At 45.5% G+C, this 27,883-nt stretch overlaps 2 protein-coding genes across 4 annotated transcripts in view; one reads left to right on the forward strand and one right to left on the reverse strand.

The window, feature by feature from the left end:
- Positions 1-4,201, forward strand: part of LOC128349505 (uncharacterized) — a 99,597-nt gene extending 95,396 nt beyond the window's left edge. Inside the window, exon 5 of the mRNA XM_053305899.1 lies at positions 3,960-4,201. Within this exon, the coding sequence (XP_053161874.1) occupies positions 3,960-3,970 (11 nt within the window). The 3' untranslated portion in view covers positions 3,971-4,201. The remainder of the gene's footprint in view (positions 1-3,959) is intronic.
- On the reverse strand, positions 1,430-27,875 carry ILDR1 (immunoglobulin like domain containing receptor 1). 3 transcript variants are annotated; one of them, XM_053305887.1, is made up of 8 exons: positions 27,797-27,875; positions 20,908-21,078; positions 17,740-17,889; positions 11,214-11,333; positions 9,171-9,317; positions 7,148-7,252; positions 5,418-6,241; positions 1,430-4,080 (listed from the first exon to the last, which is right to left on the reverse strand). In XM_053305887.1, exons 1-8 carry the CDS (start codon positions 27,831-27,833, stop codon positions 4,039-4,041), a joined length of 1,596 nt encoding a protein of 531 aa, XP_053161862.1. In that variant the 5' UTR covers positions 27,834-27,875; the 3' UTR covers positions 1,430-4,038. The 3 variants fall into 3 exon arrangements, with proteins under 3 accessions (XP_053161862.1, XP_053161860.1, XP_053161863.1); XM_053305885.1 differs by lacking the exon at positions 27,797-27,875 and adding an exon at positions 27,435-27,757; XM_053305888.1 differs by lacking the exons at positions 11,214-11,333; positions 27,797-27,875 and adding an exon at positions 27,435-27,757.
- Between the last annotated feature and the right edge of the window lie 8 nt (positions 27,876-27,883).

Below are 27,883 nucleotides of genomic sequence, written 5' to 3' on the forward strand. Positions count from 1 at the left end.
GAGAAAGAGGATTTTATTTTTTTAACCCCAACATAAACTGGACTAGGTTCCAATACAGAGGGAAAAACCCGAATCGTGTGTGAAGTGTTCTCTGAAGTATTGCACGGACTTCGGGGTAAATCTGGCCGATATGTAGATGCACATCCTCCCTCCCAAAATAAAGTCACCATCTGAAAAAGCTCCAGTTCATTCAGTAATTGCTTCCACAAGAGTCACAAAGTTTATGCAATCAAAAACTACTTTTATCAGGTTTCGGGCTAGTTGAATCAGCCAAATTCAACATGCATTAACCTTGAGGATCGAGTTCAATTGTAATATCTGGTACATGCATGTGGAAGAATTCTGTTAGAACTAATAGTTCTCCCCTTGCTGTACAACACAGCATAGAACAAATGAGTCACAAGCATTTGTTGTGGAATCATTTCCCAACAACTTGAACCCAAGATTTTTCACCATACTGATTCCTAGGGTCCTCTTACATATGCATTTTCATCATCTAACTATAGCAGTAAGTAATAATCTGCATGTGTGAAATAAATCACAGACACAAGACTTCAGTGTAGCCAGTTCACCCATTCTGCTGTGAGCCATTATACTCAATTATGTTCAACATCCAGATAACTTGTATATAGATCTGTACAATGTACTGTATACACATGCAGTTATGAAGATGTTATATTCAAAGAACATACAGTAGTACAATTAATATCTGTACCTTGGATTTGAGAGGGTCTGTAGCACTTAGCAATAGCACTTACATTTTTATACCGCTTTATAGCCTCAGCTCTCTAAGCGGTTTACAATGATTTAGCATATTGCCCCCAACATTCTGGGTACTCATTTTACCGACCTCGGAAGGATGGAAGGCTGAGTCAACCTTGAGTGAACACATGTACAGCAGTGTTCCCTCTAACAGGGATTCCCAGATGTTGTTGACTACAACTCCCAGCATCCCCAGCTGCAATAGCCTTTGTTTGGGGATTATGGGAGCTGTAGTCAACAACATCTGGGAAACCCTGTTAGAGAGAACACTGATGTACAGTCATTCACACAAACACATACACATATGTTCAGACACCTGTATGTATAACAAATTGTCTGAATAGGGCTATTAATCCAAAAGGTGAGGCACGTGCATGTGTGAGCCTGCTTGAAATCTCTGGAGCTATCCTGTAACAGACTGGTCTTGCTTTAGACCTTATAGTTACACATAAGGAATAAATACAGCCACAAGGACACAGCTTTTCATGCAGCATCTCCAGTAGCTGTATACTGGGAGATTCCACCCACATGGATATCTCACCTGGTCAGCTTCTACCCACAGAAGTACCTTACATGGCTAAATGGGGACAACTCTTGAACCAGAATAACTGTCAGAAAGGTACTTGCCTTTTCCAAGGTCACTTCTTGTGTTTCTTATTCTGTTCTAAAGTTCTGAACTGGCCACATGGGCAGCCCTTAGGTGAAATAACTTAGATCACTTGAATCACACAGAAGCGGAATTGCTTATTAAACACAAACTTAGACATTTGCAAAGTCCAATTTTTATTATGTAAGAAATGTCTCCCCCCAATACACAAGCCTTTTGTTAAAAATTAACTATGTATTTTTTCAGCTATTTAACCCTTCCATGGAAACAGATTGCAAACTGGCTGGTGATACTTTGCTTGTTTTGTCTTTGTTGTAAATTCAGGTTTGACTGTAATCTAATCATTTTGCCTGATTAGATTAGGCAAAATATGCCTAGAATATGCTTGGTCAGGTTCTGTAAAAACCAGAACCTGACCAAGCAGCAGATGTCCCATTCATTGCATTATTATTAAACTAGGGTGCTATGTACTTCTTTTATGACACACAGTTAAAATGTAAGTTAATCACACTGAATTACAAAGAGACACAGTGGCTGGCATCCTGGTGGGCGCTCTTCAAGGCACTGTGGAGATGCGCTGAGAGCCCTTGTGCAACTCTCTTTGTTGTGCCAGAGCCCTTATCACTCTAGCACTCCAGAAGGGCTCTGCAGGATTGGAAATATGTTGCTGAGGGTCAGCGATGTGTTTCTGATCTTGCAGACTTCTCCTGGAGGATGGGGAGTGTCCCAAACTCTAAGGACTCTAACGCAACAGCGAGCATGCAGGGAGATGGGAGGGAGGAGATGCATGAGGGCTCCCCAACACATCCCCACAGGACCTTGAAGCATGCCCGCTTTGTTAGTTGGGATGTCAGCCCATATCTATATGGGCATGCATGCATTACAAAATGGTAGAAGCTGATTTCCATTGCACTACATCTATTTTTAAACTCGAGACTCCCAATTCTCATTTCTAAAAATATATTTTTATACAGAGAAATTTTTAGATTATTATAGAAGGCAATGCTTTCTAATCTTTCAGAAACCAAAAGGGATTTGGATGGATATTCCAGTTGCTAAAGTGAGGCACTTCACTCTACACAGTGTCAACCATCTCCTTGCCCTCCCCACTGTAATTAGTTTTCTGTTTTACTGTTAGGGCAGGTTAAACTCCCTACCTAATAGAATACAATTTTTAGTAAGCTTGTTTCCACTTTTTCTGATGCAATGAACCAAAACTCTTGTTATAACTAATCTGCAGTCAGACTCTTTCTTTTTTGCTCATACATGAAGTGACTGACCAGCAAGTTTCTTAATACCACAGCACTCTGCAGATTAATTCAGCAACACATTTTGGAAAAACAATGCAATGTCCAGAGTAAAAGTCAGTCTACTAACAGCAGTAACAAGGTGGCAATAGCAAGGGATAGGATGTTAAAAGTGGAAAAATTTTCTTTCAAGGACCTGTTCATTGCTTCAGCAGGAGACAGAGCAAAAAATAAATAAAGAGAATGTGGGATGTTTAAAAAAAAAAGGAGTTCTCCAGAAATAGCCTTCTCTTATACCTTGTGTCTCTCCCCTGCTAACTGAGCAAAGAGGCACCATTTAAAAGTGGTGATTTAGCAGGGGGGAGAGCAACTGAACCTATCCATCTCCAGCACAGCATCCCTCCAGTGGCTGTTTTATGTTGCTGCTGTTGTTTTAGATTGTGAGCCCTTTGGAGTCAGGGAGCTATTTTATTTATTTATGTAAACTGCTTTGGGAACTTCTGTTGAAAAGTGATATATAAATATTTGTTGAGTACAGAAGTATTTAGGAACCACTTGTAGTGCAAGGCCTCTTATTTGGGTGCTTTCAGTACCTTGCAGGAAGTGAGTGGATTAATATTCTAAAAATTTTTGAAAGAAAATGTATGGCACATAAGAAAAACATACCTATCTTGTTTTGTTTCTCCCAGGGGTGCATTTCATTTGAAGAGTACTGAACTCCCCCCACTCACCAAACCTAATAACACTTATTCCACCCCCTCCAAAGTGTCTTTGCTTCCTTTGAAAGAAAGATTAAATGAGGATTTGCTTCTCAAGCATCCCCTCTGTCTGCACCGGACACATCAGCAGAGTTAAGCATTTTAAAGTCCCATTTAAAGCATCAGTATTTGATGAAGCCCAACCCTAACAATGTTTACTTAGAAGTACGTTCCTTTTTCTGTTGGGCTTATTTCTAAGTATGAATGCAGAGGATCGTAGGTCTAGAAGTGCTTAACATTAGGGATGATCCAGCCAAAGTTATGCCAACTTAGAGGTAGATCCTGTCAGCATGTACAGTCAAAGATCTTGTCTCTAAGATGTTACAGCCTCTGTGACAAGAGTGTCACTAAGTGATCTGGGGTTGAAAAGGCTGGCTCTTGAGCTATCCATAGTGTATTCCCCTGGAGGGCAAGTAACTCTATTCCATTCCTGCTTTTTCAGTAAAGTTACGTTTTCATGAAGGAATAATCTTTTCATAAACCATTGTGTAAGACCACTGGAAATCAAAACATCCAAGATGAGGGGGTATGGATTAAAGGTGACGGGGAGGCACAATTCTCATGCTGGCTTGTTTCACTTTGCAGTTACTGCTTGAGCCAAATATGAACCCCTCTGGTTCAGAGAGATGAAGCCACTACACGACAAAGGAGCAAAGCAAGAAAGCTAAATGACAACACTCCTCCCACTGCGAGAACTGCCTTTTTCCTAGAAGAGAAAAAGAAGTTGCTATTAGTAAAGGCCAAGGATGGCAGAGCAACCTGTCATTCATTACAAGCCCTTGGGAAGGAAGGAAGGAAGGAATTGCGTTTCAATACTTGTGAACTGGTTTAACCTAGCCACGACCCTGAGGCTGATTTATGCTCAGCACATCTGCTATTAAAAAACCTTCTAAGTTTTGACTCTTGCCCAAGCTGTTTTGAATTGGCAGCACTCACAAGTCTATCTTTGGTGAAGGTGGACTTAATACAGAATGATGTTAATAGTGCGTTTGGTCTGCTCTATATCTAGCATATCCCCTGGTGGCGCAGTGGTAAAACTGCCGCCCTGTAACCAGAAGGTTACAAGTTCGATCCTGACCAGGGGCTCAAGGTTGACTCAACCTTCCATCCTTCCGAGGTCAGTAAAATGAGTACCCAGAATGTTGGGGGCAATATGCTAAATCATTGTAAACCGCTTAGAGAGCTCCGGCTATAAAGCGGTATATAAACGTAAGTGCTATTGCTATATCAGTGAATTGAATGCCAATGTGCCATTTTTACCCCTTCTTTCTTATTACTGCTGTCTGCCACCTCTTCCAATTGGGAAACAAAGCACCTCTGCAGCAAGGGGGCAGAGCAACATTTGATTAACTCAGGACTCGACAAGTTCTCTTTGGATCTAGGAGCCAGCCCAAAGGTTTAGGAGCCAAACGCTTGAAAAAATTACTGGATTTAGTGATGGGTGTTAGGGGTAGGAGGATAAATTGGTTTATCTTTGTCCCCTTTACAAATAACATAGAACAGAAGCAATGCTGCCTGAGACAAATATATTTTTATTAAAAACACTACTTCTGAATATCTTAATCTAGTGCCACAGTTAAATTTCTAGGTGCCATGACTCCCTGGTAAGAAGCCACTTAATGGTGCAGCGGGGAAATGCTTGACTAACAAGCAGAAGGTTGCCAGTTTGAATCCCCGCTGGTACTATATCGGACAGCAGCAATAAAGGAAGATGCTGAAAGGCATCACCTCATAATGTGTGGGAGGAAGCAATGGTAAACCCCTCCTGTATTCTACCAAAAGAAAAGCACAGGACTCTGTGGGCACCAAGAGTCGAAATCGACTTGACAGCACACTTTACCTTAATGGCTCCCCGGTACCTGGAATTTGCCAAGTCCGGAATCAACTGATGTGTCAGAGGCAATAATTGATATTTAAAAAAGAGAGAGCTGACAGCACTTCCACAGCACTACAAGCTCTGCCAAACACTGGCATGTAGCAGAATGCAACCTACAAACCTACACAATTATGAAAGTTAATACTTATCCCAAGGCAGACATTTACCGATTGTGGTTCCACTGGGCTTCTGACTTTGCTGCCTTTCACTGGGATTGTTTCTACTGAGCAATAACTAGGAGGTTTGTCCTCCGGCCAGTCTGAAGAGTGGTGCTGGCGGCGATGTTGCCTGTTTCCCCGGATGCGATCATACTCCTCATCAGCTGAGCTCCAAGACTCCCGACGTGATGGTGGAGAATAGCTGCGACATCGGCGGTCCCGGTGATCAGAATCACTGCCCCACCGACTGAGGTGTTGATAAGTCTGCCTGGCTGAATGCCGATATCTCCTGTCAGAATGCTGTCGGCCAGAGTATTCCCTTCTGGCCTCTTCTGGATAGGAATCATGACTGTTCCTACCATGCAATGCATCTGGCCTGGAACTCTGGGACCTGCCATATCGGCTGCTGTCTCTCCGCCTTTCAGCTCTACGGTTTCCATGCCTGTCCCATGATTCCTGATCATCACTGGAATGGCAATCTTCATCCAGAGATAAACGCCGCCTCCTACCCTCCCTCTCTTCTTCACTTGTGTGGCTCCAAGGGCCTGAAGGATGAACAGGCTGCTGTGGATGGGATGAATGGCTGGTTCTCCGAAAGGATGGGAAATGCTCAATGATGGGAGGTAGCTGGATTATTGTGCGTTCTACAATCTCTGAGCCCAGAGAAGAGAGTACACTGGGATGCTGACTGCCCCGGACATGGTGTGGAGGAAGTTGGGGCTGGGACACGTTGAGGTTCCTGATCTCTGATTCAAGATAGTCCAAAACCTTGTTGTTGGGGGGCATCTGAGCAAGTGGAGGCATCAGTGGCTGACTGCTCTGTAGAGATACATCTAAGGAGTGCAGAAGAGAGACACCAGTGACCAAGGAAAGACAATTAAGAAGAAGTCTTCCAATTAAGCACCAAGACTGAGGCTCTGGTTGAAACAGCAGCAAGCCCTTAAAAAAAAAATCTTGCCTCAATCACATATAAAAGTATGTCCACTTTTGTGTGTGTGCCTAATTTAAAGAACAAAGAGGCACACAGGTGCATGGAGCCAAATCCTCTCCCCACATGCGAGTCCATCTCTGGATATAATCTAGGCAGGGAGAGATGGAATGTAAGTGTCAGATTTTATGGAAGTAAGCTGCAGGAGGAAGCAGAGACGGACTCAGCACTGTCCTTCTCATGTCCTTTTGCTCCCAAGAATAGTCCGGGGGGGGGGGGGGGGCTCTGCCACGTCAGATTTAGTTTTAGCCCAGTCCTTTTGTGTCAGAGTTCAACCCGAACTGCCACATGCTCTCCAATGTAATCTCCTCCAATAAGCAAACAGGCTCTTGAAAAGCAATCAGACCCTTTATCCTATTTATTTTTATAGCAAAATAGCAGATACTTCAAAATTAAGGAGCACAAGAGCAATTGTCTGTGTTGGAAAGCCATTTCTTATGCTATCATACAGAGACCCAGAAAAGTTTCAGACCATACTGCAGTTTAATTATTTGGCAGATCCCAACTGAGAAGAGGGTCAAGTTCTTGTTTGCATTCTTTTAGGATCCACCACCAATGCACAGGAAGTACATTGTTTTGACCACTATCAGCAGAAACTAGCTCCTGAGTTGGGACTGTGACCTTTTCTCAAGTCCACAAGAGTACATACTAGAATGACACCAAATCACAAGCACTTCTGTCAGTGGAGAGCCCAAGGATTACATTAAGCGATCAACTTTCTTTCCCCTAGACCTATAAACCACAGCCCTACCTCGCTGTAAAAGTGGGTTGTTTTTATAGGTCGATGTCTGGGACTGTTGCATCATCCATGGGAAAAGTTGCTGAGCCTCCTTCATGAAGCGGTGTCGTTCCATGACTAGATGACAGAAAAGCAATAGATTTTATTCTTCTCCTGTATCTAAATGTTCCCTAAGCTGCTTTTCATATCATAGAATCACAATTATGAAAGATAAGTGATAGGCAATTCCCACCTGTCTCAATCTGGAACGGGCTCAGGAAAAACATATATATGGAAATAAGCCACCCCCCACCCCAAGCCTGTTCCCATTGATATCAATGAGCATGATGGGGATCCTTGAACTATCCTCACCCTCCAACCCCCACCACAAGTCTGTTTTCATTCCCTTCCCCCAAAACATATCTGTTTAGAGCAGGGAGACCTCATGACAAGGTCTTCATTATGCTCTAGATACCTTTTGGGCAAAGACTTTAAATAAAATATGATGATGATGATGCTCTAGATACTGCAGCAATGTCCAGGGCAACAGGAACCATGGGGTCTATCTCCTATGATTCTTAATACCCTGGATGCCATTATGGCAGAACCTAGGGCCAGGGGTATAGCAAGGTTGGAGTGGGTCCAGAGACAAGATTTTAAAATGGGCCCCCCCCTCACTGAAGTAAAATCTATATATCTATATATCTATATATCTATCTATATATCTCCTATGTGCCACAATAGAGCATCATCCTAAATTATTTTTTTTAAGGTTTTGTAAATTGTGGACGATGCAAGTCATTTAATAGTACTAGAGAAAAAGATGCTGTTCTGGTAGCTCCAGGTCTTAACACTCACATCAGTTTCGGAGGATGAATACTACTGAAGGAAGCCCGAGCGGGTGCGTGACTGGGGGAGTCAGTCATGTGACTTGTCTCGGGGGCCCAAGGCAGTGGGCCCCAAGACAACTGTCTCCCCTTGCCCTATTACAGTTACGCCCTTCTCATTACTGCCTTCTCATTCTTCTGCTACTACTTACCCAAATTACTCTCTTCTCAAGCAGCAGGCAGGATTTGGAGGATGCATAATCTGAGAGTGTACAGCCACCAACTCTGTGAGAGGAGTCATTAACATTCTTTTATCACAGAGAGGAAACTGTGCCTGAAAAGGCAGTGACTTTCCCAAGGCTGTTTAGACTGCCAATGGCAAAGGCAGTCAAAATCAAACAACTTCTCTGCTGGGCTATTTTGATGACTTATAGTGCTGCCCGATATGTGAACGCACATCCTCCATTGTGGAGGAGATGTGAGCTTAAGGGCTTTAAAAGCTCTATGTGAAAAACTTCCTGGAGGTTATTCGCACTTGTCTTCAGGCTTCAGAGTAAATGTTGAGCGAAGCCACTTCGAAGTACACTCGCAGCATTGAGGGAAGCAGCCCCTCCCCTCTGCTCTTGGTTTTCTTTTGAAACAAGTACACATGGCAGGCATCCGTATTTTCCTTCTATCCAATGGGTAGGGGGTGGGGGCGAGAGCTCCCTGCAGAGATCGATCTGCATTTGTGAAGAGAGGATGCCTCTTATCATGCTAACGATTCCACATCAGCGCCTCTCTGCCTCTCCTTGTTTGCTTTACAGAAAAAGCAGCTTAAAACCAGCATTCTAAAAACCCGGACATATGTCGAGATAAGCTAGAATTCACATCACAAAGCCCGACTTGTGTGTGGAGTGAGTCCAAGGATCTAGATGGGAGTTTGGGGTACGCACAGGGCTTCTGCCCCGAATTTCCTTCGGGAGAGTGAATGCGCACACACTCTCCTGAAGGAAATTCAGGGTAGAAGCCCTGTGCGTAAAGCCTCCTGGAGAAAGGACAGTAGGTAGGCATGTGCACCCTAGAAATTCTCCCTGGAAACCTCATGAGGGCAGCACTGCAACAACTCCAGAAAACAGCTGCCTTCCTCTTCTATAACTAGCCATCTGTTCCAAAAAGAGCCTTCTGTATGCAGTTGTTTCTGTGAATTGATGCATGGGGCAAAAACCCCTAGTTTGCATGCAATTTACCTTTTTCGTTACAACAGCAGCGGGTTGGGCAGCAGGGGCAACGGACATGGCAGCAACAATGTTGAGGGCAGCACTGGCAGCAGCACACTCCAATCAGTATGATGAGGAGGAGGCCCCCAAGGATGATAAAGATCACAGTCAGCCAATCTGATTGGAAGAGAAGGAAAGGGAGGGCCACAAAAATGATTCCTTTACTTCTGGCTCAATATCTGTAGATCAGCTTCTTTCCCAAAAATAAGCATTTCCTGATCTTCCCCTAACACAGTGATGCCTCCTATTTGAACGCTTCCACACAGAATACGTAGCTTCAAAGCAAACTTTACCTGCCAACGTGAATCAGGAACTGCAGACTACTGGTCCTTTCTTTTACAATGAGGATTGAAATAAGCAATAATCATGCAAGTCAGAGCCCAGCTTTTGGAAGCATCCTTCACAAGTAACACAGAAAAGAAGTTGCAAAGAGGTTATTTGTTTTCTCTTTCACATTTGAGCCCTTTCGGCAACAGTGGACTAGTTGGGATGATACTCTGACCATCCCCTCTAATTGTGTAGGTGTGCACATCACCTTCCCTAACCTGGTGCACAGTTACCTAGACACCGCCCTCCTCATGGGGTTAGAGAATGGCACACCAGGTGGTAGACGTATGCTCATGTGCCTCCCCCATGTGATTAAAGGGGGCTGGTTTGAGTACTGTCCAAACCAACCCATCGGCAACATATAACTGTCAGTGGGCATCTGCATTAACAGAATTGTCAACACTGTTAACACAAGGTTTACTGCCCAAGGGATACCTCAGCTCACATTAATCCCCTGCAAAGTAGGCAATGAGGTGCCTTTTAAAGTGGTGGCCACTAGCGGAGCCAGACCATGGGCGACCCATGTCTGGCCACCGCAGCTCCACCCCCTATATCTGACGTCTGATGTGGGGGTTAGCCACGCCCCAACGTCTGACATCAGATGCAGAGGGCATGGTCTGGCTCATGGCCCCATTCAGGAGTTGGATCCAGGCCAGTGCTGCATTCACAGTACGGCCAGGAGCAGCTCTTCCCTGCCTTTAAGGCAGGCCTGCTCAACTTAGGCCCCCCAGCTGTTTTTGGACTACAACTCCCACAATCCCCAGCCATAGTGACCAATAGCCAGGGATTATGGGAGTTCTAGGCCAACATCTGCAGGAGGGCCGAAGTTGAGCAGCCCTGCTTTAAGGCCATTTAACTCCCAAACGGGGCCCCGTGGCCTCGTTCGGGAGCCAGACCATACACCCCATGTCTGACATCAGATGTGGGGGGGTGTGTCGGGGCTGCGAGGTTCAGCCCCTGAGGGGCGGTGGCCTGGATTCTTTTAACCTGGTCACCCAATGGTGGCTATGCCCCTGGTGGTGGCTCTCCCATATTTAGCCGGGAAAGAGCAACTGCCGCTATTCAGCCTCAGCACAGCATCTCCCCAGTGGCTGTTGCTGGTGTTTTTGCATTTTCTTTTTAGATTGTGAGCCCTTGAGACAGAGAACAATTTTCTCATTCTCACTGCTACGGACATCATTTTTAGAAACCTTTACTGATAAATGGTATAGACTAAACATTTAACAGCAGCAGCAGCAATTTGGAATTCAATTGAAGAGAAAACAACCTGGGGAAAGGGTCTGCAGGATCATTTAAGCTGTGGTTAGGAGGAAAGTTTAGCACTCCTTACCCATTTGTCACTGTTGCTTTTAAAAGAAGACCCACCCCACCAGCCACCAGTCCCCTGACCATGACACTTACATGTTTAAACACAGAGAATTGCTACCATCGCATGTAGAAGAGGTTAAGCAAATATGCATACAATCCGAATGTTAGTTAAGGCTGCAATCCTAACCACACTTCTCAGGATGTGGAGTTGCACTGAAGTCAGTGGGGAATGCTTAACAAACAACTTTAGGGTCAGATGCAGGTCCTTCTGTTTCCACTCTTTGTGCTTCAAAACCTCACAGGTGGCAAGAAAGAAAGAAAAAGGCGACACACTTCTCCCAACAGGCAAACAAAATCAAACAAAATGGTGCTACTTACTTAGTACAATAAGCTTGACCTCTTTGTCCGGGTCACCAGTTGTATCTCCTATAGCCTCAACAGTGCAATAATAGACTCCATGGTCCCACCACATCACCTCATTGATCACGAGATCTGCTTCTATGGAAGAGGAATAGAGCATAATGAAAGCAGATGGCTGGCTGATATTTGAGGGCTCCCTCAGACCATCGCAGCAAGTTCTTGAATTGCAAAGAAGAAGAAAAGACTGAAGTAGACTTTGAGGGCTGGTCTTGTGGTAATGGTAAAGTATGCCGTTGAGTCGGTGTTGGTAGCAAGCATAAATTCCACCCCCAAGCACGGTCTGCCCTAGTCTGCATTTGAATGGGAGACTACATGTGTGAGCACTGTAAGATATTCCCCTTAGAGGATGAGGCTGCTCTGGGAAGAGCACCTGCTTGCTTGCGTTCCAAGTTCCCTCCCCAGAATCTCCAAGGTAGGACTAAGAGATACTCCTGCCTGAAACCTTGGATAAGTGCTGCCAGTCTGTGTAGACAATACTGAGCTAGATGGACCAATGGTCTGATTAGGTATAAGGCTGCTTCATATGTTCCTATGAGAAACCTGGGACTATAGCCTTTTAGCTCTGCAGAATACAGGCTTAAGCAACATGATGTAACTGAGATCCACCTTAGTGATTGGCAGCAACAAGACCTCTCATTCTTAAGGCACACCTGTGTAGGCCTTTGATTGTGACTGGGTGCAAAGAATCTGGAGTAGGAAATGGAGAACAAAGAGCTAATGTGTTTCTTTGGTGGCTGTACTGCAGTGGCTATAAGAATGGTATATTTGCTGGGAAGATTCAGTATTAAGGGGGTGTGGCTATACATCAGATAGGATGTTGTGAAGGGAGTTATACAATTCAGTAGTTGGAAGTGACTGTTGGAGAGGGTTGAACGGTGAGAAGACAGAGAAAAGAGGGTAGTTAAGAGGCAAATCAGGAAAGGAGTGAGGGGCTAGACAAATTAAAAAGGTAAGAGAACAGATGTTGTCTACAAGTAAGAAGAAAGGGGAGAAAGTTTTTTAAATCCTTCCAAGTAACTTCCAGTGGGTGACACAGTTACTTCAGCGGGCATGATCCTGCTTCAAGGTATCACAATAAAGTATGGTACAAAGTATCTATTTCACAAGCAGCCTGCATAACAGCCAAACTCACAACTGGAAGTGAGGAGAGAATTAAAAAGAAAAGAAAAGGCCGATGTTTAAAGTTGAAGAAGGAAAGTAACAACATCCAAAGTCATAGCTACTACCCATAAGTAAACTAGAAGAGAACAACAATAAATCATCCAATTAAAACCTGTAAGTAGTTATGCTGTTGTTGGCTCTACAAGAAATTTCAGTTTTGAAAATTAAACTTACTTTTCTAATAACAGCAGCTTTACTGGATCAGGCCCAAGGCCAATATAGAATACCATCCCATTTCCCACAGTGGCCCAGATGCATCTAGCATTCCCTTTGTCTTGCTGATGCTCCCCTGCAACTGGTATTCAGAACACACCCTGCCTCTGAGCCTGGAGATAGCCTATAGCTGTCAAGATTAGTAGCCACTGATAGACCTGTCTTCCATGAATTTGTCTTAAGTCCCTTTTAAAGCCATCCAAACTGGTGGCCATCATCACATTCCGTGGCAGAGAATTCCACAGATTGTATGAAAAAGTACTTCCTTTTGTTGGTCCTAAATTCTTTTGGTTTGCCTTCATATCTAATGCAATTTCCTTCAGACTGGAAAAAGAGAAGAAGTAGTTAAAAGACAAAAAGGAACTTGCAGAGCTTCCATCAGATGAAGATCCTCTGCACTGGATGAACTTCTAACCTCTGCATTTGATACTATAGCTGCACCATGTGGCGGCGGCGGAGGGGGGGAGAGATGGGGGAGGAGATTGTGAGGCTAGCTTGGTGGGCAGAGTAGCTGACATCTAACAAAGCACACATGTGAGGAGGCTCTGTGGAGACAAACCAGGGGCTCCTGTGCATCTCCCTCTCTCAAGTCCTCCTGTGTGTGCACTGATATGCCACAGGGCTAACCCTTCCAAGCTCTGCTTATACAGAAGCACTCTGCAAGTTGTTTCCAATTCTGATGGGATGTTTATTATTATTTATTTTATACATTTCTATACTGCACCAAACCAAAGTCTCGGGGCGGTTCACAATAATAAAACAATACAAAAGCACAAAACATTAAAATAAATTAAAATGCCAAAGACCTGCCTAAAAACAAAAACAATTTACAATATTTAAAATTACAAAAGTTAGAAAGCCTGGTTAAAAAGATGGGTCTTCAAAGCTCTTTTAAAAACTGCTAGAGATGGGGAGAGTCTTATGTCAGCGGGAAGTGCATTCCAAAGTCTCGGAGCAACAACTGAAAAGGCCTGTACCTGAGTGGCCACCAAACAACTTGAAGGTAGCCAGAGATGGGTCTCCCCTGACAAACGCAGTGGACAATGGGGATTGTGCAGAAGAAGTCGCTCTCTTAAATACCGTGGGCCTAAGCTGTTTAGGGCTTTATAGGTTATAACCAGCACTTTGTATTTTGCCCAGAAACCTATTGGCAGCCAGTGCAACTTCTGTAATATAGGAGTAATATGGTCTCTTTGAGATGACCCAGAGACCAACCTGGCTGCCGCATTCTGTACTAATTGTAGTTTCCAGACTACGTACAAAGGCAGCCCCACATAGAGCGCATTGCCGTAATCAAGTCCGGAGGTTACCAGCAAATGTACTACTGTTCTGAGGTCATGAATCTCAAGAAACGGACGCAGCTGGCGTATCAACCAAAGCTGATAAAAAGCACTTCTGGCCACTGCCTCAACCTGAGACACCAGGGAGAGGCGTGAATCCAGAAGCGCTCCCAAACTGCGTACCTGTTCCCTCTGAGGAAGTGTGACCCCATCTAGAACCGGCAGGTCAATATTGTTTCCCAAGTAATGACCCCACACAACAAGTACTTCTGTCTTGTCTGGATTCAGTCTCAGTTTGTTATCCCTCATCCAGCCCATTACCGCCTCCAGGCAGGCATTCAGGGCCTTCTCCTAACGAAGTTGACATGGAGAAATAGATTTGGGTGTCATCAGCGTACTGATAGCACCCAGCACCAAATCCCCAGATGATCTCTCCCAGCGGTTTCATGTAGATGTTAAAAAGGATTGGAGACAGTATGGAGCCTTGAAGGACACCATATAAAAGCTCAAGTTTTGAAGTGCAACAGTCTCCAAGCGACACCATCTGGAATCTGCCCGAGAGATAGGAGCAGAACCATTGCAGAGCAATGCCTCCTACACCCAACTCCCTCAGACGTTCTAGAAGGATACTATGGCTGATAGTATCAAAAGCCGCTGAGAGATCCAAAAGGACCAATAGAGTCACACTTCCTCCATCAAGTCCTAATTGGAGATCATCCATCAGGCCGACCAAGGCAGTCTCCACCCCGTAGCCCGCCCGAAAGCCAGTATGAAATGGATATAGATAATCAGTTTCTTCCAAGACCGCCAGGAGCTGGGAGGCCACCACCTTCTCAATCACCTTACCCAACCATGGGAGGTTGGAGACAGGCCTGTAGTTATTAAACTCTGAGATATCCAAGGTAGGCTTCTTCAGAAGCGGTCTAATAATTGCCTCCTTTAAACAAGGGGACATCCTGCCTTCCCTCAAAGATACATTAATAATTGCCACCAGGCCCTCCACAACAACCTCCCTGCCAGATAGTGTAAGGTCATGTCGGGCAAGCATCAAGTAGACAGGTGGTAGGACACACCGTTACAAGCAGCTTGTCCACATCCTCAGGAGTCACAAACTGGAACTGATCCAGTTTAACCACACAAGAGGAGTTGTTGGATATCTCTGCATCCGATACTGCGCTAACTGTGGAGTCGAAGTCTAAATCGGCCCAAATACGAGAGATTTTGTCCACGAAAAACTTGTTAAAAGCATCACAGTGGGCAACTGATGGATCCAAATTTTGATTCAAGGGAGCAGGGGGTCCTACTAGCCTCCGCACAACCCTAAAAAGCTCCGCTGGACGTGAGTTTGAGGAAGCAATACGGGCAGAAAAGAAACGCTTCTTTGCTGCACGTATTGCCAGAGGATAGATCTTTAAGTGCCCTTTATGTCGCAATCTGTCGGATTCGAATAGAGTCTTCCTCCACCTGCGTTCCAGTCCTCTACCTTGCCACTCCAGATCCCGCAGATCTTCCGTATACCAAGGAGCCATTTTTGAAGCAGGTCGGAGAGGACACTTAGGAGCGATCCCATCTACTGCCCTGGTAAGTTGACTATTCCAATTTTCCACCAGGGCATCAATCGGATTGTCGGCCGAGCCAACATTAAATCCAACCAAGGCTTCTTGGAATCCTATTGGATCCAATAACCTTCTTGGATGGGCCATTATAATAGGCCCCTCACCCCTGCAGAGGTGGGACGTAACTGTAAGTCCAACCTTAACCAGATGGTGGTCCGTCCATGACAATGGGGAAATCATAGGAGTCCCCACCCACGGAACACCACCCTGATCAGAATGAAAGACTAGATCAAGTGTGTGACCAGCAGTATGTGTCGGCCCGGAGACCAATTGGGATATGCCCATAGTTGTCATGGCCACTATGAACTCCTGAGCTGCTCCAGACGACTGTCTTGGCTCAGACTTCTGAGTCAGACTTCTGACTCCCACTGAGCTTTCCTCTTGAGATGTCTTCTCAAGACAGGTGAAATCCCAGCTGCCTCATCAGAAATCATGTCTGGCAGCTGTTCCAAATCCTCAGCTCCAGAGTCTGGTCTCCCTGCCAAATCCTGTTGCTGTGCCTCTGAGCCCTCACTAGCAGGCGAATCCTCCCGTTCCTGCTCTGACTCTTCTGAGTCAGAAGAATCCTCCCGTTCCTGCTCTGACTCTTCTGAGTCAGAAGAGTCAGAGCAGGAACGGGAGGATTTGCCTGCTAGTGAGGGCTCAGAGGCACAGCAACAGGATTTGGCAGGGAGACCAGACTCTGGAGCTGAGGATTTGGAACAGCTGCCAGACATGATTTCTGATGAGGAGGCAGCTGGGATTTCACCTGTCTTGAGAAGACATCTCAAGAGGAAAGCTCAGTGGGAGTCACGCAGGTGCAGGAGATCACAAGAGAGGAAGCAGAAGTGCTGATTCAGAGAAGCCTGATTGGCTGCTGGTTCTCTTGAGCCATATATATTTAGCAGTCTGTCAATTGCTCAGATGCTGTTAGCAACTTTCGCTGACCACAGACCATGTGCTATTTTGAATTCCAAACTTGTCCGAGTTCCAGTTTGCCCTTGTTTGTGCTTTCCTGCTTTGTTCTGTTAATTCCTTGTTCTGGTGTCCATTCTTTTTTCATTCCTTGCTCTGTGTTTTCTTTTCACTTATTACTCAGTTATTGTTAAAGCGGGGTACCTAGTTCAGTTCAGGAGACTTAATTCATTTACTATTTTCTTTGTGAGCCTTTTATTTCCTTCGTGTAGCTTCGCTGCTACTTTCTGTTAATTCACAGAGGGAGTACGGAAGGGGGTTGTAAATCCTGTTGGGTTAGCCGAGCTAACAGATTTACGACAACAACCCGGTTCCAAAGTGGACGTTGAAGTCCCCCAGAACCACAAGCCTGGGGCACTCCAACACCAAATCCGAGACCAGGTCCGCAAGCTCAGTTAGGGACTCTGTTGGGCAGCGGGGTGATCGGTACACCAACAGAAGTCCCAAGCTATCTCTGATCCCCAAGCGCAAGTACACACACTTGATATGATCAGATGTTCCGACAGGGATTCTGGTAAGGGAGATATTATCCTTAAAGATCACAGCCACTCCACCTCCCCGTCTACATTCCCTTACCTGCTCCTCAACAGAGTATCCTGGAGGAAAAAGCTGGGCCCAAACTGGGCCACCCACCTCCCCCAGCCAAGTCTCTGTAATACATACCAGGTCACCCCCTTCATCCATGATCAAATCATGGATTACTTCAGATTTATTTTGGACTGACCTGGCATTAAAGAGGAACAAGGCAAGGCTCTGCAGGTAGTTGGCACTGCTCCCCAAGGTCAAAGAGCTGACAGGGCAGCCGGAAGGGGAAACAGCTATTAAGTTTCTGATTTCCCTTCCCCTGTAACGGCCTGCTGACCTGCCAACATAGCTTCTTCTATTCCCCACCACCACTGGAATAGTTGCCCTGAGACCAGTGGACATGCCCCTCCATATCCCCATCTCCAGAAAGACTCAAAACAATGAAAATATTCCTAACCAGGACAAATTCACTTTCCCCCAGCCCAAAGGTACTGAACCGGGGGGGGGGGGTGGCCCTGGCCCTCATTGCTCCCCAAAGTGGCTCCCCAAAGGGGCGACCCTCTTTGGTGTCGCCCCTTTGGTGGTGGGCCCGCCACCACTGGCAGCCTTCTTAAATAGCCCAAGGGTCGGCAGATGGAGCTAAAACTGCTCAGTCTTGTAGCCCAAGGGCCGCAGCCATGCCAACACTCACACAACCGGCAGAGGTGGCAGTTTAACTTCTCATTGGTCACTTACGGTTCCGGATAGTGATCTTCCGCTGTCTATAATCAACGCCCAGCACAGGTTCATTTTGCCCTCTTCTCTGAACAACAATACGCACTTCCCGTTGGTTGTCATTGCAGTCATTGGAAGGATCCTGCCCAATAGCTAGGACTGCCTGATAAGCTGCACACAAGGCAATAAGTTACAACATGAATGCCAGTTTAGTTCTAATTATTTAAACAGTTGCATCTATTAAAAACCCTGAAAAATATGACACCACATATTGTTTATACTGCTACCTCTAACAGTGGTAGTAATAATAGCAGTATAGATTTTATTTGCATTTAGTCATCAAAAACATAGTAACAGAATAAAGTCCAAAAACCCAATAAAATCAGATTAGACAAAACATGCAATGGCACACATGGCCAAGCTTTTTTTAAAAAAAGGTCAAAATCCAGAAATCCAATAAAAACAAAGCATACAAGCAAAACCGTGCACAAGCCCAAATAAAGTTAAAATCTACAGCTTTAAGTTCGGAAACACTCCCAGCCCCCCAGCCCCAATACACAAACACAGCAAGCCACAGCATTTTCCTTCAGGTACTTTCTTCTAGCATTAATCATTGTGGATAGAAAATGAGCAATCTTTGCAGTAATATATTTAACAGTGGTAGCACCAGCAAAAAAGTTAAAAGGTGGAGAACAACCAAAAGGGCAAAGTAGTTTATGACTGGACGAACTGTTAGTATACAAGCGTCTGTATTCTCCTCTGAGGCATAGACTGGGTTATGAAGTTATGAAAAACATAACTTTTGGATACATTAGAGCTGGCAGAGCTATCACTCACTGTTGGAATGAAGGCTAAACTCTTAGGGTATGTCACAGAAAGGGAAGATGGAGGGGTACCAGATGTCTTACAGACAGAGGCGTAACTATAGGGGGGGCAGGGGGGCACGTGCCCTGGGCGCCATCTTTTTGGGTCACATGGGGGGCGCCGCCATGACCAATTTTTTTAAAAAATTTTAATACAAATTTCTCCTGCTCAGTGCAGCAGCGCTGCAGCAGTCAAGGAAGCGCGTCGGCCCACCCTCCCCCATGAGCGGTCCCTTCCGCACCGCCCGCGCCCCCCCCCATTGCTTTGCTGGCGGCCAGTCAGTGGCCTGGCTTGGCAGCGGCAGGCGCCGCGGCGGGCACCTTTCATGCTGCTCACTGCGCCTGCCCTTTGCTGAGGCTCACTCGCTCCGTCGCTCGCTTAGTCTGGAACAGCCAGAAAGAGGCCCTCTAGTGGCTTGCCAGCCAGAGGGTCTCTAGTCAGTGATGCACGCATGCGTGACTCGGCCGGCGTGCCGTATCACGCTGCACATGTGTGCGGTGCGTCCGTCCTCCTCTGTTCGCCTGCACGTGGTGGCGCGGTCGCCATCGCGGAGGAAAGCGTGGTTGCTGGGGCTGGGGCTGCACTGCAGCAGGCGCAGGCAGGACGACGAGGACACACACGGACACCCGCACGAAAGAAAGGATTCGGCGGCGGGCGGGTGGAAGCAGCAGACCAAGTGTCAGGGTGAGAAATTGAATGAGTTGCAAAAACTACAGAAGCCACACGTGGGGGGAAAAACATATTAAAGAATCAGGCTTTTATTTAGCTGCCCAACTATGGTTCTCAGATGCCTAACAGGTGTTAATGTTTGCATTATATGCTCCTCTCTCCGCCCCAAAAGAAAGAAAAACAATCATAAAGATTCTTTGGCACTCAATCTTAAATGCATGCATGTATATGGAACTGAGAGTCAGTTCCCACAGCCTGGGTAGTACAGCAGTGTGAGTTGACTCAAGCAGTGTAACATAACTGCCTGTGCATTGTTACAAGGTGTTTCAAGAGAGTTTTACCATGAGTTCTGCTTGCTGGCATGCTCGTTTTTGCACTGTGAAAGCTTGCCTTGTGATCTCAGTTTACGCTGAAGTGCTCCTATAACAGCTCCAACTCAGAAAAACCTGCAGTGTTAGCTTTAACAAGTGCCTGTGGTATCCTGCTAAAGACACAAAGTTTGGCAAGAAAAATGGGGGAGGGGGTTATATGCAAGGACCTTTGGAGATTGTCTCTTGCTTGTGAGGAAAAACCGAAGTATAATGTGGTGTGTATCATCAATCATTGCATCATAATTCTGTTGTTTGAGATACAGGCCAACTCCACAGGGTTGTTGTTTGTGAGGAAAAACCTAAGTATAATGTAGTGTGTTTCATCATTGCATCATAATTCTGTTGTTTGAGATACAAGCCAACTCCACAGGGTTGTTGCTTGTGAGGAAAAACCTAAGTATAATGTAGTGTGTTTCATCATTGCATCATAATTCTGTTGTTTGAGATACAAGCCAACTTCACAGGGTTGTTGTGAGGAAAAAACACATGTGTGTCAGTCAGATGTATGCTGGGGGGGGGCGGCGGGGGCGGGGGCGCAATTTCAGAGCTTGCCCCGGGCGCCGTTTTCCCTAGTTATGCCTCTGCTTACAGACTAAGCATAAAACACATTAGAAGAATTAGGAAGCCCAAATGTGTGTGGTAGTTTTTGAGTTCTAATAGGTTCCAGGGGCATGTCTTTCTCAAAGAAAGCAATCTGTTCCCTTTTTCATCTCTCTTTATGAGAATTATGACTGTCTACTAGTCATTACAATTAACATCCTTGCATTTCTGATTCTGTGATGGCAGAAATCTGAGTTATGAGTAATTATTGTCTTCTGTGCCGTATAGGCAAAGGCTTCCCTTTAAAAAAATTTGTTAATAAAATAAAGCTCTTCAAAGTGAAGTTAGTAATGAAGTAACAACAGCTTTTTAAAGTTAGTAATTTTTGGTTTGGGGTTTATCCTCTGAATTGAAATGGACTCTAGACTGGAATCAAAGTAGAGTATCAGATAAAGTGGAAGATTTGTGTCTTGAAAAACCACAGAGAAAAGATCTCTTTTCCCAGGGACTATGTATTCTATTGAAAATGAACCACTTGAAAAACAACATGATGAATAAAAGCAGAGGCAGGAGTCCTAAAGCTGTTGCTCCACTGGTTTCAGTTCAAAGGATGGAGGGATCACCACTAGTCCTTTGGATTTGGTAATAGCAGGTCTAACAGCTGCATTCCCCTGGGGTGCACCTCCTCCTGCCTCTCTTCGTTTGTGGCGATTGTTCTTTGGCAGCAGCAATCAGTAGCACTCACCAGCAGAGTAATAGTCAAGGATGGGATCCTTGCAGAAGGACTTAAAGCGCCAGGTAACTCCCACATCCTGCAGTGGTGCTGAAGTACTGTAGTCACACCTGAGAGTCACAGAGGCAAATAAAGTTGTGTAACGCTCAGTTTCAGGCACAGTCACCAGAAGGGCCAAACAACCTGCAAAGAAGAACATGAATAGCAGCTATCAAGAAACATGGACGTTGCATGAAAGACCATCCTTTAAGAAGGTCTACCAACACTTTCCACACCCAGCACGAAGAATGAAAAGACTTCATAGTAACAAACGAAAGCTTTCTAAAGGCTAGCCCATCCATTGGGTGAATGGGACATCAACCCCTTCTACTTGAACTTCTGTCTTGAGGACCAAAATAACGAGGTCACTAAAGTGGTGGTGAAATTCTTTGATGTTGCTATCAGATTAAGATCTTGTCTTAAGTTCTAAGTCAGAGAGACGTGAAGCTTGTGCGCGACGTGCGTGTGTGCAAAAGGCTCCAGCAAGCCTTTTGCACTTAAGCAGGAGAAGGGGCAGCAGGGAGGTATCCTGCTGCCCCAATTACTACAAAGAATACGCGCGCTGGAGGGGGAAAGCGGTGGGAGGGGTAAGTAAACCCTCCCCCGCCCTTAAAGGAACCCACCCCACAGTGCCGGACCGCAGCTTTGCGGTTCCGTGCACACCCCTACCCTGGATATGATTTCAGAAGGCAACAATGTTATCAAATAAGGATACACCAACAGCAAGGGGCAGGTATGAGAAGGATGAAGGAATATAGCAGCACTGAGCTGTGGAGAAGGAGAGGATGCACAGACATGGCTCCTGTTCAGGTTATTAACAATAGAAAGAGGCCTGGCCTTAGTAGCCCCCCTCCATCCCAAATGAACTGTAATTTTTTACAACTGGAGAACGGAACTTTTTCAAGTTGTCCAAGTCTGCAAGAAATTCATGTATGGAGCTTCATAGTCCTTGCTTGATGTTAACAAGAGAGCCTGCCAGACTCCTCCCTCCCTCCTGGGCCAGACAAAAAGCCAAGCCGCCACCAGGCGCACACTGCCAGCCTGCCAGCATGCCAGCCTGCCCACCTCAGGCATGCCTCACCAGGCATGCCTCACCCAGCAGCAGCGTACAATCGCTTCAGCCTTGCCCATGACTCACTCACAGAGCAGCGACAGCAAACCACTGGCAGATGCGCACACACACGCAGTGGGGAAGGGAGCAGCAGGCGCTCTCCCAATGTCGGCACCCCCCTGTCATGCGGTCCTCGCTTACTGCGTTCTGCTGGCCCTGGGAATGCCAGCGTAGACATGACTGAATCAAGCGCTATTCTTTCAAGGATTTGTCAAGTATTCTCCCTATGTTGGCACAGTGGATCAGGTCAAGGTATCACCTCCTCAGGAGCAGAGATAAGAAGTTAGCAGGCTATCTCCTCTGTTAACAAGCATTTTAATGGCTGGCTCAGGAAACAGGAAGCGAGCTTGTTTACATTTCTAGTCACTCCCAAGTTTTCTAAGAAGAGATGAGATAAACACTGATGCACTCATTGTGTTCCACCCAATTTGGATCTTTTAGACCAGGGATTCTCAAACTTCGGTCCTCAGGTGTTATTGGACTTCAGCTCCCATAATCCCCAACCAAAGGCCACTGAGGCTGGGGATTATGGGAGTTGAAGTCCAATAACACCTGAGGACCCAAGTTTGAGAATCCCTGTTTTAGGCCTTTTCAGCCTTTGTACTGAAATAAAGCACATTTGAACAGAACAATGTTATGTCCTGGGCTTTCAAGGTGGGATCAGCATAATGCCCTCAGGCAGGATTATTCCTATGGGTGACTAAGGCACACTCCACCTGTGTGTCTCCTGTGACTCTACCCTGGATTCACCAGATGTTTCTTCCTCGGACTCACTAGCTGCTTTTTGCTATGTCTTTGATGCTGGAACCTCTATTTTGCCTTGCCTCTAACTCCTGCTTTGCTTTTTGCCTCCAGAACAGCCCTTCTTCTTAACCTGGTCTGTACCAGCCTTCTTGGCTGTGAGATCCTGGTCTGTCAAGATCAGACTGTCCTTGGATTTTGCCTGGTTCCCGGACCCCTGTCTGCTCCCTGGGTCCCTGCTCCTGCCTTTTGCCTTCCTGCCTTGCCTACCCCAGAAGAGAGAAGTCCCTTGGTAACAACTGAGCTACAAGGATCTACAACACCCCACCAGACAGATCAAGGTAATCGCTAACCCCTGCTCTCAAATATCTCACTCTTTTCCTTCTTATTTCCTTTCAAAACCCAAGTTGGTCTCTCCACAGACTGTTTCTCTCTAGTCAGTCTTGAGCAAACCTAATTTAGAAACTCAAGCCAAATTGCCTCCTTGTGAGCTGCAACAGTCTTTTAATCGCTCAGTCTTGATCGTTTTATTAGTTTAATATTGTTGCCTATTAATCATTTTCTCTTCCTGTACCCGAAAACCCTCAAATAGATTGGATTCTATTTCTGAACTCTAACCTCTCTGTTCAGTACTTCCTGCAACAGAAGCTTTGAACAAATTTATTCTGAAGGTGGGCTGCTCCATTCAAGCTTGCTAATTCCCCTCCCCGCACAAGCCCAAAACACAGCCAGGGGTATTTGCCAATTCCCCAGGAGCAGTACCAGTAACACAGCAGAATTGTATCCTTCACCCATAGTTACATCCACCTATAGTGCAATGATCTTCACTATTTTTCAAGCAGGGGAGCACTTTGGCAAAAAACCTTCAGCATGAGAGCCATTTCCCTCTGTCCTGACACCTGCACAGAACTGTGTTTTCCTAAGTTCTGAGAGTGCCCATTAAGAGAGATGGAGCCCTCTATGAAGGGCTCTTGGAAGAAAGCTCTGGGAAGGGCTACACTTCTCAGCACTCTGTGCATGCCTCACAAGATGGTACAAGGGCTCCCAAGGGCTCCATTTTCCCCATAAAGGACTGCCCCCCCCCAGGTACTGGGCAGAGTGCAGCACTGCATGGTGGGAACGGTCACCTCCGCATGGTGCCAGGGGGACTGTGCTGAGTATTCTGCTTCAGCCAAAGCATTGCAGGGGCCCAACAAGCAATTAGTCAGGGAGCCAAACAGGGGTCACTGCTGACCGCTGGCCCTTCCAATGAAGAACACTGCATAGTGGATGTTCAGAAATTCACTCTGGGCCAACACTCCAGTGTAGCAGAGCTGAATTTGAGGATGTTCATAGATACAGATATGCTTGTATATTCTATATATCTATTGCATTGTTGTGTCGTATATAAGGTGGCCTATTTGTGAATTTGTAGTGATTCTGTTGTATGAATGTTTAGTCTTTTTTATTTAAAAAAATCCTTGTCCAATAAAATAGCATAGCAGCATGGGCCTTTCCCCTTCAGCATGCAGATTACCCCCAGTGTGAAAGGGCCCAGTTCACACGAGACTCACTGTGCTAATGCACTTCCAGAGCAAACATATATACCAAAGCTCAGTTTCCCTAGCACCTTACATTTTGGCCTGACTGATGCCAAGGGAGTTTGGCGGTATAAGATGTGTAGGTTTTTTCTCACTAACAATTGTATCACTTTTAATAAAGGGTTTTCAAATATACATTATGTTAGCTAGGCTACTGCGTTTCCACTATCACGGGTAAACAAGATAACACAGGAAAAGTATTCTTGGCATTGCTAATACCAAAGATAGCAGCTACACCACAGGAGATAACATAATATAAATATGTTCCGTGCTAAATAGACAAAGTATCTCAAATATTCTGGACAGCATTTGGCATCCTCTTAGAGATGGGGCCGCTCTGGGAAGAGCAGAAGGTTCCAAGTTCCCTCCCTGGCAGCATCTCCAGATAGGGCTGAGAGAAACTCCTGCCTGTAAACTTGGAGAAGCTGCTGCCAGTCTGTGTAGACAATACTGACCTAGATTGACCAATGGTCTGACTCGGTATAAGGCAGCTTTCTATGTTCCTAACAATGAATGGGCAGAGACTTAAGAAGTGCATATGTTTGCTGTTATCTCTCTCTCCTGCCGCCCCCACCCCCCAAACCAAACATATTTTATTAATGGCGTGAAAAACCCAGAAAGAAAGAAAACTGTTGTCTCTTGATGGTTTTACCTCTGTGGATGCAAGTTAAACAACATTTTAAAAGTGGCACTACAAAAGAGATTACATAGATTATATAAGCATATTTTATCTATGGATCACCCAGTTATGCAAGAGAAACATATTAACAAATTTATATTTATTATTAGGTAGGGAACAGATCTAAATATTAGAGGCATCAGCATCTTGATCTTTCTGCATATCAAGATGTGAAAAATATTTACTTAGTGATTTGTAAGTCTTGAACTAGATATATCTCCTTACAATTATCTTCTGATATAGTTCATAGGAACATAGGAAGCTGCCATATACTGAGTCAGACCATAGGTCCATCTAGCTCAGTACTGGCTGCACAGACTGGCAGCAGCTTCTCCAAGGTTGCAGGCAGGAGTTTCTCTCAGCCCTGTCTTGGAGACGCCACCAGAGAGGGAGCTTGGAACCTTCTGCTCTTCCCAGGGTGGTGGCTCCATCCCCTGAGGGGAATATTTTACAGTGCTCACACTTCTAGTGTCCCATTCATATGCAACCAGGGCAGACCCTCTTAGCTAAGGGGACAAGTTATGCTTGCTACCACAAGACCAGCTCTCCTCTCTTCAGAAGGTGTGGTGTGTAACAAGAGTGCACTCCTGCATTTCACAAATTTGAGTCTACTGTATGAATCTAAGCAAGTTGACTTTTGCCACAAGATCTCATACCACAATAAATTATGTCATACCACAATAAATTATGTTCACACAAGAACATAAAATTCCGCTTATACAGAGCCAATCCATTATTTAATCATCTACTACTGTCAACTCGAACTGGCATAAGTGCTCCCATGTTTCAGCCCTCGTGTCTAAGATAAGATTTTAAAACAGGAGAAGCTAAGGATTGGCCTCCCTACCTTTGATATACAAAATGTGTTCAATCACTAAGCTAGGACTCCTCCTACGAAAACAGAGATCAGCTTTGGTTATACCAAGAGGAGGAATGGTTATTACAGTGTGGTACAACAGCACATTGCTGTTCCCTTCATGTAGATTGTTCCACTGCATGTGCATAATTAGTAACCCCTTGGAACTACTGTGCAGCTCAATAACGGATGACATGACTGCAGTATAAATAGTGGCCTTCTTGGGTATGCAGAGTAATGCCCCAAGAAGTCGCAGTGCCTTGTAGCCCAAAGCTAGTCATGTGGACTCAGAAATAATTCTCCTTGACTTCAGTAGGATTTATTTCCAAGTCAGTACGCTTAGAAACACTGTCTTGGCCTCGAAATGGCTGCTGCACTTTTGTCTTTTTGATGCTAGAGATTAACATGATTGTTTTTCTCAACTTTCCAAATATAATGACTACTTTGATGCAAGGTCATATGCTATAAAGTATTCTAAGCAGAAAGTGTGGGGAATTTTAACAAATGGCACTTGAACACAGCGAGATTTAATTCTAAGGGAACATCTTCACAACAGTGTTGAACACTGCTGTAATCCTGTGCATAATTCATTGGGATTAAGTCCCACTGGCACTGAACTAATTTATTATCTCTAAAAAAACAACCACCCCATATAGGATGGGGCTGTATAAGTCTGATGGACAAGGTTGTAACTTCAGTTTGGGTATGCTAGTGAATACACTTAATGCAGGATACAAAAAGGAGACACCTGTTTTAAAAACAGATTCACATTTGGATTACAGAAATAAGAAACAAGCAGTTTCTGATTACAAGCCTAATCATATTTACCTAGAAATATATTTCACTGAAATCAATGGGACTTCAAAGTAAACACAGTTAAGGCTGGCCTGCAAATTTCCATATGAAATCATCCTTATTGATTGCCACCACATACACCAAAGATATGAGGCATGCATTTCTTACCTGTGCAGCCACGTTGCCAATAAACACGTAAAACTTCAAAATAGAACCTATGGTATTATCTGAGAGGGCAGTGCTAAGGCAAGTCAGTATTACGTATAGTCCGATCCTATACCTGTTAACTGAGCAGTGAATTCCATTAAGTTCAGTAAGATCTACTTCCAGGTAAATCGTGCAACCTAGTTTTTTCAACACCGGCACCCAAGAGAGACACCTGTTTCACTCCACAGAAAGCCATTCGACCTTTCTGTTTGAATTGTGATAGTTTTGTATGTACACAAACTCTGTTTGCATATTGGATTGCTAGCGGAAAATATTGTGGCCCCTTCTATTTCCAATCCAAAGGGTTTCACAATCCCTACACCCACCGCGAAGGTTGGAGGGCGGCGGGGGGGAGTCAACCGGGAGTCCTCCAAACGAGGAAGTTGGTGCAACAAAAGGACGAGTAAGGCGGAATCAGGTGGGAGAGAAGAAGTCAGGCAGCGGCCAGTGAGGACAGGACAAAAAAGATCAAGGAGATTCGGAGGCAGCAACGCTTTGTAGCCCTCCAGCGCCCAGGTCCCCCCGACTCACCTGCCGGGAACCAGGTGAGGCCGACAAAAAACAGTTGATGTGGCCAACACTGCCAATTCCAGGCCATGGCGCCTCCTCTCCCTGCTCAGAGCCTCTGAATAAACGTCCCCCGCCCTGTCCTAGCGGCGCGACTCCTAAGCCAACAAGATTCCTCTGGGAAAGGTCTATTTGGGTCTTCCCCCCTCTTTTCTTTGGCTGTTCTTTCTGGAGGAGGAGAGACTAACTGCAAGGAACGCGCCTTCCTCCGCTAGTCTCCTCCGGCACCTGTTGCTGCGCCCCTTTTGCATTTCCTCTGGCTGCAGGTGCCGCGCTCGCCTCCCGCCCTCCAGGGAAAGTTCCTCCCCCATTTCTTGGGTTGCTACCTGCAGCCATTCTTCCCCCGCAGACGGACAGACTCATCCTCCTTCCTCCCAAACAGCCAGGAGGCGCCCGCTTACAGGCCTTCCGTT

Source organism: Hemicordylus capensis, chromosome 3 (genome assembly GCF_027244095.1).
Source record: "Hemicordylus capensis ecotype Gifberg chromosome 3, rHemCap1.1.pri, whole genome shotgun sequence".
Lineage (NCBI taxonomy): Eukaryota > Metazoa > Chordata > Lepidosauria > Squamata > Cordylidae > Hemicordylus > Hemicordylus capensis.